This window comes from Vanacampus margaritifer, chromosome 2 (genome assembly GCF_051991255.1).
Source record: "Vanacampus margaritifer isolate UIUO_Vmar chromosome 2, RoL_Vmar_1.0, whole genome shotgun sequence".
Classification (NCBI taxonomy): Eukaryota; Metazoa; Chordata; class Actinopteri; order Syngnathiformes; family Syngnathidae; genus Vanacampus; species Vanacampus margaritifer.
In genome coordinates this window covers 3,028,135-3,040,549 of record NC_135433.1, presented here as the reverse complement: position 1 = coordinate 3,040,549, position 12,415 = coordinate 3,028,135, and the positions used below count along the sequence as shown (strand labels likewise).

The window sequence follows — 12,415 nt, the reverse complement described above, 5'->3', positions numbered from 1 at the left end:
TTTCATTGGATTGGCTCAATAAAACCAAGAAATAGCCACAAGAGAGATTTAATTGCTCAAAAAATGAAGTACAAAAGAGTATTATTTATCACTGTACACGGGTTTGTATCATTCTTTAGACAGGAAAAAAGTATTTGTAAAATCGTTTGCCAATGTGCAGTAAAAGAAACCACAAAATCACATTACGACAGTTAAGAGACACACAAAGTACAACGCGAACAAATAGAAATGTACTCGTATATTTAAAAACAATAAAATACACACAAAGTGAAATAATGACACTAGTGAAAAACAAGGTTTCAAAACATTTTGTCCCTGATACTGTTTGTGCAGGCTGAGTTCAGAGTTCTTCCACGCGCTCTACTAAAGCCGGCTGATGCCATTTGAACTTTTAAGGTGGTGTAAAACACCTTTCAGGGCGGCTCAGGAGGAGTAAGTGCTTCATTCAGTTGGAGTTGGCCTTTGATGTTGCGGAGGAGGAGGAGGATGAAGAGGGCAACGTGACGCGCTGCTCGTCCATTCGCTTGGCCTGCGAGCGCATGATGAGGCTGAAGAAGTCCTCGTCCGGTACTGTGGGCCCGCGTGCCGGAGGTGGGGGAGGCGCGCACCGCTGGTCGTCTAAACGCGACCCCTGGAGACCACATCAAAGAGCCAGTAGAAAATACAGTAGCAGGCCCCCACCACCTCAAAAAATCCTGTTTTTCTGACACATTTATTGGGGGGGGGGGGGTTGTTTTTTGTTTTTTTAGTTTAGAGTAATTTTAAAAAAAATCTTGTTTTTCTGATTTTTTTTTTTATATTTAATCATTTTTTCCCGTTTTATATAAAAAAATATTTAATTATATTTAAAAAAAATTCATCGTAATTAATCGCATGCATTCACTAGTTAACTCACAATTACAAATTTTATATCTGTTCTAAAATGTACAATAAAAAATCTAGGTTTTCATAATCTTAACAAAAGTAGAAAAAATGTTAAACTAATAGAAATAATTATAATTCATTTTTGACATCTATAGCGTCAATGGCCGTGAATGAGTTAAATACTAATAAATATTTTAAAAAATAAATAAATAAATAAATATCTTTGTATCAGTTTTTTTTTATAACCCCCCCTCCCTGTTTTTAGGATTTTTTTCCCCTGTTTTTTCGATTCTTTTTTTTTTTTTAAACAGAAAAAAATATTCAAAGAACAGATTTTTTTTTTATTATTGCACACACAAAAATAAGCTCCCCAAAAATTATTCAGAATTAGTCAGGATTTTTTATTTTTTTTTCAAAATAAATGTAATACGCTTCGGAAGTTACTTTCTGTTTTTCAGATTGTTTTTGTTTTAATGACAGGGGGAAAAAGATTCCATAAAACAAAAACAAAAAATCTGATAAAAAAAACAAAAAAACGATACAGACACTTCCCTCTAGGATTCTCTTGTTTGTACATGTTTTAGGTCTTTGCCTTTATATCCCTTCAGTACTGAGCCACATAATAGCGGTCTTGAAGTTGGAATTGTGTATGGTGACGAGACTGGACCCACCTGGCACTTGACCAGCATGTTGAAGAAATCTTCATCGGGCTCGCCGTTGTCGGCGTTGGCCATCAGGTGGCTGAGGACGGCCTGGTTGCTGCTCTGGTTGAACCTGAGGCCCGGCAGGCTCCCGCCCGCAACCGAGGAGTCCTCTAGCCGCCGGCCGGGATCCTCGGACACGTTGGCGGACTCGGAAACGGCTGCCGGGGACGAGAGGAGGAATTCATTGAATGGATTTTTGCCTCTTTTTTTTTCCCTCTTTCTTTTCTGAGACTTCCAAACTGACATTTCCTGATGATCCTGGGAGGAGACTGCGGTCCGGCGTTTAGCGGCAACCTGCTGCTGCCTTTTTCCCGAATGGAGCAGCGCTGGTCGTCCATACGGTTGCTCTGGAAGCGAGTGAGGAGGTCGAAGAAGCCCTCGTCCCCGAGCATGTCGGGACTGGATCGCTGCGCGGGAACACGGCGAGGGGTCAGAGCCGAACGTCACGGATGAGCGTGCGCGTGATGTCGTGTGTCGCGTCCCACCTTGTGGGCGCCAAGCGAGGGGGCGTGTCCGCTGTCCAGAGTGTTACTGGCGTCCTGGAGGACCTTGCCGGAACCTGCGCCGGCTTTCAACTTCTTCCCGCGCAGACGACTGACGAAGAACAACTTGGAGGAGGTCTTGGCGAGGTTGGGCTTGCTCTGTTTGCTCAGGATGTCGCTGCTCCACTTCGGACCCTACGCAACATAAACATCACTTGGAATTGGTGTCGAGCAGGAACGGGTGCGAGTAGCGATAGAAACCCCCCAAAAAGTGTTTCCTACGTTGATCTTGTCAGGCGTGAGCTTCATCAGCTCCAGGTTCTCCATGCTGTGCCTCCTGCTCATCCTCGGCCTCGCCCCTGCAACCAAGACACCCGCTGATGGCGGCCGGTCGCCACGCGATGACATCGTTGGCGCGGAGCGTCCCGAGCGCTCACCTTGCATCTTGTAGTCCGTGTCCCTGCTCTCGGACAGGATGGAGTTGTTGGTGCTGTAGCTCAGACCTAAAAGCGTCTGCAGGTCCGTCACGTTCATCCGCGCCGTCAACTCGCCGCTCCTGTCGCCGGTCTGGTGCACAACGAGAGAGTTGAAGGGCAGCAAGTGGTTAGGATTGTCACCTGACAAATCATTTGTTGTTCGCTGTGATGGCTCAAACGCAAAGGTCAGAATTGGTGTACATGACAAAAACATTATTCTTCATTTTCATCATTTTTAATTCTTCTTTATTTTTCTTCATTCTTATTAATTTTTCATTCTTCTTTTTCCTCTCCATTCTTCATATTCATTCTTAATTATATTTCTTAAATTTTAATTATTCATTTTTCTTCTTTATTCGTCGTAATTATTGATTCTTCTTTATTTTCTTCATTTTTTTAATTATTAATTTATCTTCATTTTTCTTCTTCATTTTCGTATTCTTAATTATTTTTTCTTTATTCGTCATAATTCTTGAGTCTTCATTCTTTATTTTCTTCATTTTTCTTCATCATTCTTTTTTCTTTCATTCTTAATTCTTCATGTGTCTTCTTTTTCATCATAATTCTTCATTCTTTATTTTTCTTCATTCTTTTTTCCTTCATTATTTATTCTTTATTTTTCGTCTTTATGCATCATAATTCTTGATTTGTCTTCATTATTTTTCTTAATTCTTCATCATTCTTCATTTTTCTTCATTTGTCTTTTATTCATTCTTAATTCTGCATTTTTTTCTTGATTCTTCATTCTTCAATACTTATTCTTCAATATTCATTCTTCTTTTTCTTAATTCTTTATCATTCTTCATTTTTTCTTCTTCATTCGCCTTTTATTCATTCTTAATTCTTCATTTTTTCTTGATTTTTCATTCTTAAATACTGATTCTTCAATATTCATTCCTCTTATTTATGCTTCATTTTTCTTAATTTTTCTTAACTCTTATACTTCTCCATTCTTCTAAACAAAAAAATAACTCAAATTGAAGAAGAAAAAAATTGTGAACAAAAATAAATAAAAACGTACATCTTGTCATAAAAATAACTGAAACAAACTGTAATTATAACAAAAATGCCCTGTGTTTTCATCATTGTCAATATCATACATGATCTTTCAGTGTTCATTTTAAATCATTCATACAGAAGCAGGAAGGTCGAAGAGTTGTTTGACAATTATAATTTACTTTCTTGCACAACACTAGTGACCTTTTTAGTTTTCAGGGATGTGATTTGTCCGCTAATTCGCGGAATTCCGCTTTTTTATCTCCCCCCCCCCCCCCCCAAAAAAAATTATTATTTATTTTTTTTTTAGTAATTCATTGTGTATGCACATGACTCCGACAGATAACATCTTCTGCTATAACAAAGACATTTGTGGTATGCTCTAATATGAGTTACTTTTCATTTGGTCATGATACAATTATTTGTTCATGAAATTTGAACTCTTCAACATTATTTATGTGTTAACTTAGTAATCACATTAGTTAGATATGATGATATTCTCAGTGATAGTTTTTAAAAGCAAAGGCAGTCCAATGTTTTTGAATGTGACTGATTTTGAGTTGACTAAAACTGCCATTTTATATGGGATAGTTCAATATACATTGAAAATTTATGCTGTTGTTTTGTCTATTTCTTTGTCATGTGAGTGCATTGAAAGTACTTAAAAACACGGAAAACCCATGAGCTCCCCCCACCAGGGCACTGCCCTGGACCTAGCTGGGTGCCAGCGGCCCCCAGACCCCCGGCTAAATTTTCAGATAATTTCACTTTTGTCAAATCACATCCCTGAGTTTTATCTTGCACTTGACACAGAGGGGCACTACAGTACAATACTGTACCATAATGTATGATGTGGCGTGCACTTAAATATTAACTTTGCCTTTTCATTGTCTCCACGTGCAGGCTAACGTTTGCGTTTCGGCGACCAACCTCTTTGCAGATCTCCAAATGCTTCTCAGCAAAGTGCATGGCCTGGTCGTGGTTGCCAAGCGCCGTGTGAGCGTTTCCCAGACTCCAGCACGCTCGACCTTCGCCAATCCTGCACGCAGGCGGCCCTTTGGTCAGAGCCGGCAAAGCGCGGCCGTGTCTCCGGCGTACGTACCGGTCGTTGAGATCTTGCGCGATGATGAGATGCTTGAGGTGGTAGTCGATGGCTCTCTCGTAGTCCTGCAGCAGAGTGTACGTGTTGCCCAGACTGTAGCACGCCTGAGCTTCCACCGCGCGATCCTTCAGCTGCCTCGCCAGCTGCAGCGTCCTCCTGAACCGCCGCCGACAGACCACATGGACGTAAGAGTGACCCCCACTTTATCAACACACGAGTATGTCAACCTTACTTGTAATGCTCAGCTGCCACTTCGAAGTCTCCCAGGAAAATGTAAGCGTTGCCCAGGTTGCAGTAAGCGCGTCTTTCCGCCGAGCGGTCGCCAAATTCCTTGGCTATGAGCAGACGCTAAAGACGGATGGAAAGGCTTCGTTTTTGGCGGGCATTTTACAAACAAGACAAGCAGCTTTTCGGCGGCCTCGGCCGACCCTCACCTGTTCATGAGACGCCACCGCGTTACGAAAGTTCCCCAGCAGGTAGTGAGTGTTGCCCAGGTTGCCGTAGGTTCGACCCTGGGCGGCCCGGTCGTTGAGTTCCTGCACGAGCTCCAAATTGGCCCTGAAAGAATCAGATGGATGTCTCACACGTCGGGAATATAGTGTGACCGACGATTATGGGAAAAATAATCATCATGATTACAGGGATGTGATTTGACCAAAGTGAAATTATCTGAAAATTTAGCCGGGGGTCTGGGGGCCGCTGGCACCCAGCTAGGTCCAGGGCAGTGCCCTGGTGGGGGGACACGGGGGGCAAAGCCCCCCGGAGCTCATGGGTTTTCCATGTTTTTAAGTACTTTCAATGCACTCACATGACAAAGAAATAGACAAAACAACAGCATCAATTTTCAATGTATATTGAACTATCCCATATAAAATGGCAGTTTTAGTTAACTCAAAATCAGTCACATTCAAAAACATTGGACTGCCTTTGCTTTTAAAAACTATCACTGAGAATATCATCATATCTAACTCATGTGATTACTAAGTTAACACATAAATAATGTTGAAGAGTTCAAATTTCATGAACAAATAATTGTATCATGACCAAATGAAAAGTAACTCATATTAGAGCATACCACAAATGTCTTTGTTATAGCAGAAGATGTTATCTGTCGGAGTCAGATATACACAATACATACACAATGAACTACTAAAAAAAAAATAAAATTTTTTTTTTTTTTTTTGGGGGGGAGATAAAAAAAGCGGAATTCCGCGAATTAGCGGAAAAATCACATCCCTGTGATTATTTTTGATTGTAATTGAAATCACGATTAATAAAACGATTATTAATTATTTTTTTCAACTACTCAAAACTATGATCATTGCCTTACGCCCGTTCATCCCTTCACATTGAACACTTTATTCTTGAACACTTCTTTTTGTCAAGTATAACAATATAACCTTAAAAAATATCATTACTAAATTCAAGCCACTTGCATTTTCATTTTATCATTTTATTTTTTTTTAATCTTATGTTATTTATTTTCACAAGTCTGGTGACTTAGTGGGCTAACCTGGGACCTCAGAGATTGTATTTTGTGCTGTCATGTGGAAATGTGTGTTGGTATGAGCAAAAAAAAAAGAAAAAAAGGCCTTGCATAGATATCTCTTTGACTGCCAGACGTTTTCAGAAAAGGGATGCCGTGGGTGCCAGCCGATTTAAGCATTTTGAGTGATCTTTCAAGGTCCACAGAAAATGTTGTGTTTGGACTATGGGAACACACATACTACCAAATGAAAGATTGGACTCTCATCTTTCATCAGAAAAAAAGAGTTTGTTTCTACCTTATTCCGTTTTTCAGTAATCAACAATAGAAAATGGTTAGTTTCACCTCTGTTTTGAAACAAACGTCTTTTAACGTCTTTGGCACTCCTCCCTAGGATTTTACTAAACGTTATTTAACGTTTTTGGCAGTCAAAGAGTTATGTACCCTTGAATTTTGAGGAAAAGGAAATTCAGTGAATCCTTAAACTGGAAAAAAAGGTTAAAAAAATAAAAGTATACTAAAACAGTACAGTATTTACAAAACAAATACTGGGTGTTCCTGCGCGTTTTGGCCTCTTAGAAGCAGTGTGGTGCCGTACATCCGCGGTGTACACGCTTACGATGAGAACAGAAGAAAGTTGCGATTTAATTCTATTCAAATAACTCCTTTTACACAAATTGGGAAGAATTTGTGCCTTTGAGTAAAGTTATCTAACCGTTTGGTATGCGTTTCCACCAGGGTTATTATAGTTAGGGAATTTTAATTTAAGCTAGTTTTAATTAGTTTTCAGGGTGGTTCTGTTCGTTTTTATTAGCTTTAGTTATTTAGTTTCAGTATTAGTTGTCATTTTGTTTTTTTGTTTTTAATGTGTAGAGGTGGCAAATCCAGGTCCAGGGAGTAAAAACCCTGCCACCGTTTGGCTTTAGCCATTGATGCGAGCTAGCTAGCAGGTAAAGGAACACCATGGGAGCTAGCCAGGGAGGTAGCTAGCTAGCTAGCTAGCACCTGGGGTTAAAGCTGAACTGTGACGGAGTTTTTCGTTTCTGGACCTGGATTTGGCACCTCTGGTTGTGCGCAATATTAAAAAATAAAAATAAAAAAAACATGGTTAACTGAGAAAAGTAACTCATTTCTTAGCTGGCGTTGCATTTTGTTGTCGACTTGGCGCAACGTCATCTGAAGGTGCTTTTCTATTGGCTGCTGCTAGATGACGTCACTTCAGTGTGACACTTTCAAACGTCCTTATTCCGGTTAAATAAATATACTTAAAATGACATTTAAAATATCCCAAAAGGCTTATGCATTAAATGAATTACCAAAGACTAAAACAAAGGACTTTTTGCTATATAGTTAATTTAGTTAGTTTTGTGAAGAGAAAATGTAGTTTGTTAGTTTTCATTTTTTTTTAAAGCATTTTTATTTTTATTTTACTTTGTTAACGAAATTGTTTTTCGAATTTTAGTTTGAGTTTTTTCATTTTTGACTAAAATATCTTGGTTTCCACAGCAAGTTGATGCTAACTTCCTGTTAGCATTTGAATGGGATCCTCCATTCACTTGCATTAGCATTAGCGCGAGGCTCGCGATGTGTTAAAAACAAAGCATGATTTGTATTTAAATAAACACTGTATGGAATTCTCCTTATTATATGTTTAGTTTAGTTTTACAGTTAACACCAACTGGAGTGTCAGCTTAAATGACGCTTAGGGACGGCACCGATTCGCTCCGAGCTAGCGACAAGCTAAACGGTGCATTCAGGGTACTTTCACAAAGTAGGGAACTTGTAAACGCGTCATGGCGTTCTGCACATTAAACGTTTTTCTTCGATCATTAAACCGTAATGAGAGAAGCCAAAATCCAATTTCGGTTGATCGTCCACCCCGAGTGTGACCTACTGGTAAAATTCCGACGCCTTCCTCAGGGCCGTCATGACGTCTTCTGGGAAATCTCCGGGCTCTGCTCCGCTCCAGCAAATACTTTTTCCTTGGGCGTGGTACACGTTGCCAAAGTTGTACAGGGCTCGCGCCTGACCCACCTGAAATGGGGGGTGGGGTGGGGGTGGGGGGGGGGGTTTGTTTAGTGGAAGCAGTTTTTAATAGAGCATTACTTCCCAACCATGAGACTTTGCTTTCCACTCTGATTGGTTAGCTGCGGGTGCAAAGATGTAAACAGGAAGAGGTTTTGCAGTAGGGCAGAAGTAGGGAACAGGGCACGTGATTTAGGGTGACCAAACGTCCTCTTTTGGGAGGACCCTCATTAGGTGGACTGCAAAATCCACTAGTGGTGGCAAAGCACTACTTTTACATTAGATGGGGCTCAAATGAAGCTCTCCCTTTCGTTTCAACATCTAGTGGACACATAACACACGGTAGTTAAAAAGTTAAAAATAAACATCTTTTTTTCCCACAAATTTGCAATACGAACTGTATGGCGGCAGTGAACTCAGCTCAGTTCCATTCAAAACAAGCGACAATTGGGCAACTAGTGAAGAAATCTTCAAAACAGAGGCAAAATAAAAGCAACACTAAGGAACTTTCAGTTTGCGTTGATTATGGCGCCGCCATATGGACAAAAGCGGTAATGTTACGCCTGAAGGAAGACCACATTTCTCATGAGGACAAGCACATGGTGTGGTTTTTGAGCTTATCTGGGTAGCTTCTCTTTTTTTTTTTTTGTCTCCTCAGAATTTTTTTCCAATTGTTTCGCAGCATCTGCCAGGAAAGCAGTAATCGTGCGTCGACATTCAAATTGACTTCCGTCTTTGTAACGAATGGAGAAAGAGGGAAAGTGACGTATGCCATAAAGCAGCCAGCACATTTGTAGTTTTTTTGTGTGGCAGTGTTCCTACCATCCTCCTCAAAGTTGCCTAGTGACAGTAAAAATGATAAAATTTAAATTCAGGCCATGGCAAAGGTACCATTCAACTAGTTTTAAGTCAATGTTTCATCAGCAGAATTATGAAAATATTTGATTACGGTTGAAAAGTTCCTTAGTGCTACTTTAAATGTCATGATCTGTTTTGTTGATTTGGTTTTGGTTGGATTGTAGTTTTATGTTCCTTGTCAAGTTTTTGCATGTCCACCTGTGCTTGTCATCAGAACCTCAACCAGGTGTCTTGTCCAGGTGTCTTGTCCAGGTGTCTCCCGCTGTCTTGTCATTTTGTGTGTATTCATGCTGCATTCGAGGACAGTGGGAAGTCGGACATATCCCACTTGGAATCTCCCAATTCCGACCTCAAAGCATTGGAAGTGAACGTAAACAACAAAGATGGCTGACATTATTTGTCGTTGTGGTTGACACAGTCAGTCGAAATCACGTTGGGTTACGTAAAGTTAATTATTTTAAACAACAAAATTATTGTTATAAGTAAATAGTAGAGCTGTTGAATAATATATATATTTTAATCAGATTAATCACATTTTAGAATTTTGTTTTATCATGATTAATCACTTAATTAAAAAGGCTTTTAATCCACATTTTTTTGCCCGCCAAATGTGATGTGCATTTTTTTTTTTTATGACTTCAATATTTTGACATGAACAAATATTCCGAATGTCATACATAAACATTTATGAAATGTTTTGCATTGCATGTAGTTCTGTTTATTGCTCAAACACAACTTTTGCTACCGTTAACGTAACCATCCGCTTGAGGTGAAAATGAATTGTGTGATTAATCTGCGACGCTTTAACTTTGACGGCGCAAATAAATCGATTTCTAACGATGCTCTGTTTTGCCATTCACAATCTTTGCTTATGCGGCGTTCGCTTTTGTCGAGTGACGTTAAATTGAAACCTGTCGGGGTCCTTTTTTTCCCCCCCAACTCCGCAACTTGGATTTCCGAGTTCAAAGAGGCGTTCCAAGTCAGATTTCCTACCTTCCTCGAATGCAGCATTATGTTTCCTGCTTTCTTTCAGTCCCTGTCGGTTCATTGTTGATGTCAAATGTCCATGTCAGGTTTTGTCACTTTGAATCTCCTTTTGTTGATTTTGGTTCTTTTGAATACCCAAGCAGCTTCCTTTTTGTTTTTGTTTAATTAACTTGCCTTTTTTTTTTTTTTTTTTGCACAAACTTGTGCAAGGCCGTACTCAAACCTGACACTAAATATAACAAAGTTATACACACATAGTTGTGTGTTTAACACATTCACTGCCATAGACGGCTATAGACGTCAAAGATGCATTTTTGCCGGAAAGACTTTTCAATTCATTTCAATAAGGAAAAATGATTACAGATTCAAGTGTTTACAGTTATGCGAGTGTTCCCGGATTATTTGAAAGGTTACCTTGTCGCTGGTGTCCCTCGCTATATCCAAGTGCCTCTGACAGCACACCATGGCCTCATCGAACCTTCCCAGCACCTTCAGCGTGTTGCCAAGATTCCCGCTGGCTTTGGCTTCTCCCAGCAGATCCCCGACGGTCCTGCGCGTTGAGTAGAAACACGTTTGAAAGCGAGACTCGGCGCGACGCCATCACTGCGCGCGCCCCCGCCGGCGCCGCCGACCTGGTCAAGGTGAGGTCGTGCCGGTGGAACTCCAGCGCCTTGGCGTAGTCGTGCAGGTGGAAGTAGGCGTTGCCCAGCTGGCTGTAGATGGCGCTGAGCACCTGCAGGTCCTCCGTGCCCACCTGCATGGCGGCTTCGAAGAAGGACACGCCGGCTCGGTAGTCGCCCACCTTGCAGAGGCGCTCGCCCTCCAGCGCCAACTCAAGGCAGGACACCTCCATCCTACAAGACAAAAAGTTGGGAAAAGGCTGTCAAGTGCTGCAGTCACTCGGGCAGGATCACAAGAAGTGAGCGGTCCCAAAAAGTGGTGGCGCAGTGAAAGCTTTCAGTGGAGGATGTTGTTTTCACTGCTTCCTTCCATTTACGCAGAACAATGGATGTGGGTGCGTGTGACTTACGGAGCAGAGGGTACGAGTACGCCCTTGTTTGTTATGCTACGTCACATCCTTTAGAATCTGGGGAGGTTTCAGGGTGAAAAGATCCAAAAAGCTTGCAACATTCAACAATATGGGCTTCAGCCAAAATGTACTATGCTTGCTTTATTGGCCACATTTGTAGTAAAAAATGCATTTTTTTTATAGGGGTGTCAGATGATTACAATTTTTAATCGCATGATTTCAATAGTTAACTCACGATTAATCTCAAATTTTATATCTTTACTAAATGTACAAAAACATGTACAGTAAAATGTTTTTTTCTGCGTTTCCATACTCTTGTTATTATAAAAGTGGAATAAAAAAATAAATAAACTAATAGAAATATGGCTACATCTTTTAGTCATTGATACAGTAGTTTGATTAAAAAGATGTACTGCACTGTAAAAAAAAAGAATAGTGTGATACTGATTTGTGTTGAGGTCATTTTCTGCCACTAGATGGCATCATTGCATTTGTAAGACATTGGTGACAGCTCAGTGCATTTTTCTTTTCATATTAAGAGCTATCTGTTCTTTAACATGGAGTAACTTGTGAAATTCTGCACATTTTTTAAATTCTAAAATACAACTTGACCCCAGTCTCCAGAAATATATGCATTATTATTAAACTTATTACTGCTAAGTTTTGGTGTTGACATGTCTGCTGCATTGTGACGGGTACAGGCTTTCGCGCATTAAAAAAAATTTGTGGCGTAAAAGGAATTTTAAATTAACTCGAAATGAATGCATTCATTTTGACACCCCTAATTAAAAATAATAATAATAATAATAATTTACTGCAAATGACTTTATGGACCCCCAAGCGAAATCCACTTCTGTGTAGGATTATAACAGCTGCTAAAAGTTAATAGCGGGTTTTATGATGATGACAATTTTACAGTAGAACGGAATAATTGATTTTAAATCATTTCTTATGGGAAAATGAGTTTTGAAAGTAGAACAAATTGCAAGTCGCAGAAGATGCCACAAAGGTCAATCTAATCATGCCTCTCTAGAAGTCCCTTCAAGGTCACGTGAGGGCAACGTCAAACAATAGGTGGTCTTTTTTATCAGTCCGTGGATGACATCAGGCTAAGATGAAAGTCTCTCTTTTGTTTCGGCAGGAAAAGTCCCTCGATTGTTCCAAAGACATCAAAAGACGTCCGAGCTTTTGAAGCTTGGTTATCTAATGTCCCCTCACACTAAGTCAAGCGACCCCCAATACACTCGTGATGGACTCCTCAAAGACCTTTAAGCAGGATGCTAATAGAGCGGTACCTCGAGATACACCTTTGATTTGTTCCAGACCACGCTCGTAACTCAAATAGTCATTTACCACTGAAATAAATGGGAATAGCGTTCATCTGTGTCATATGGTGGCCCTGAAG

General features: G+C 40.3%; 1 protein-coding gene across 9 annotated transcripts in view; it reads right to left on the bottom strand.

Annotated features, from left to right (window-relative positions):
* Nucleotides 1–12: 12 nt before the first annotated feature.
* gpsm2 (G protein signaling modulator 2) overlaps nucleotides 13–12,415 on the bottom strand; it is a 94,574-nt gene continuing 82,171 nt past the window's right edge. For 6 of the 9 annotated variants that reach the window (XM_077555958.1, XM_077555959.1, XM_077555953.1 and 3 more), the window contains 12 exons: nucleotides 10,613–10,834; nucleotides 10,395–10,530; nucleotides 8,005–8,144; nucleotides 5,059–5,182; nucleotides 4,857–4,972; nucleotides 4,625–4,780; nucleotides 4,453–4,561; nucleotides 2,333–2,617; nucleotides 2,054–2,245; nucleotides 1,813–1,975; nucleotides 1,536–1,726; nucleotides 14–631 (listed from right to left, as the gene is read on the bottom strand). In XM_077555958.1, coding sequence (XP_077412084.1) covers nucleotides 446–631; nucleotides 1,536–1,726; nucleotides 1,813–1,975; nucleotides 2,054–2,245; nucleotides 2,333–2,617; nucleotides 4,453–4,561; nucleotides 4,625–4,780; nucleotides 4,857–4,972; nucleotides 5,059–5,182; nucleotides 8,005–8,144; nucleotides 10,395–10,530; nucleotides 10,613–10,833 — 2,019 coding nt within the window. In that variant the 5' untranslated portion in view covers nucleotide 10,834 and the 3' untranslated portion in view covers nucleotides 14–445. Of the gene's footprint in view, nucleotides 632–1,535; nucleotides 1,727–1,812; nucleotides 1,976–2,053; nucleotides 2,246–2,332; nucleotides 2,618–4,452; nucleotides 4,562–4,624; nucleotides 4,781–4,856; nucleotides 4,973–5,058; nucleotides 5,183–8,004; nucleotides 8,145–10,394; nucleotides 10,531–10,612; nucleotides 10,835–12,415 lie in introns of all 9 variants that reach the window. The other 3 variants (XM_077555952.1, XM_077555960.1, XM_077555951.1) reach the window with 3 other exon arrangements.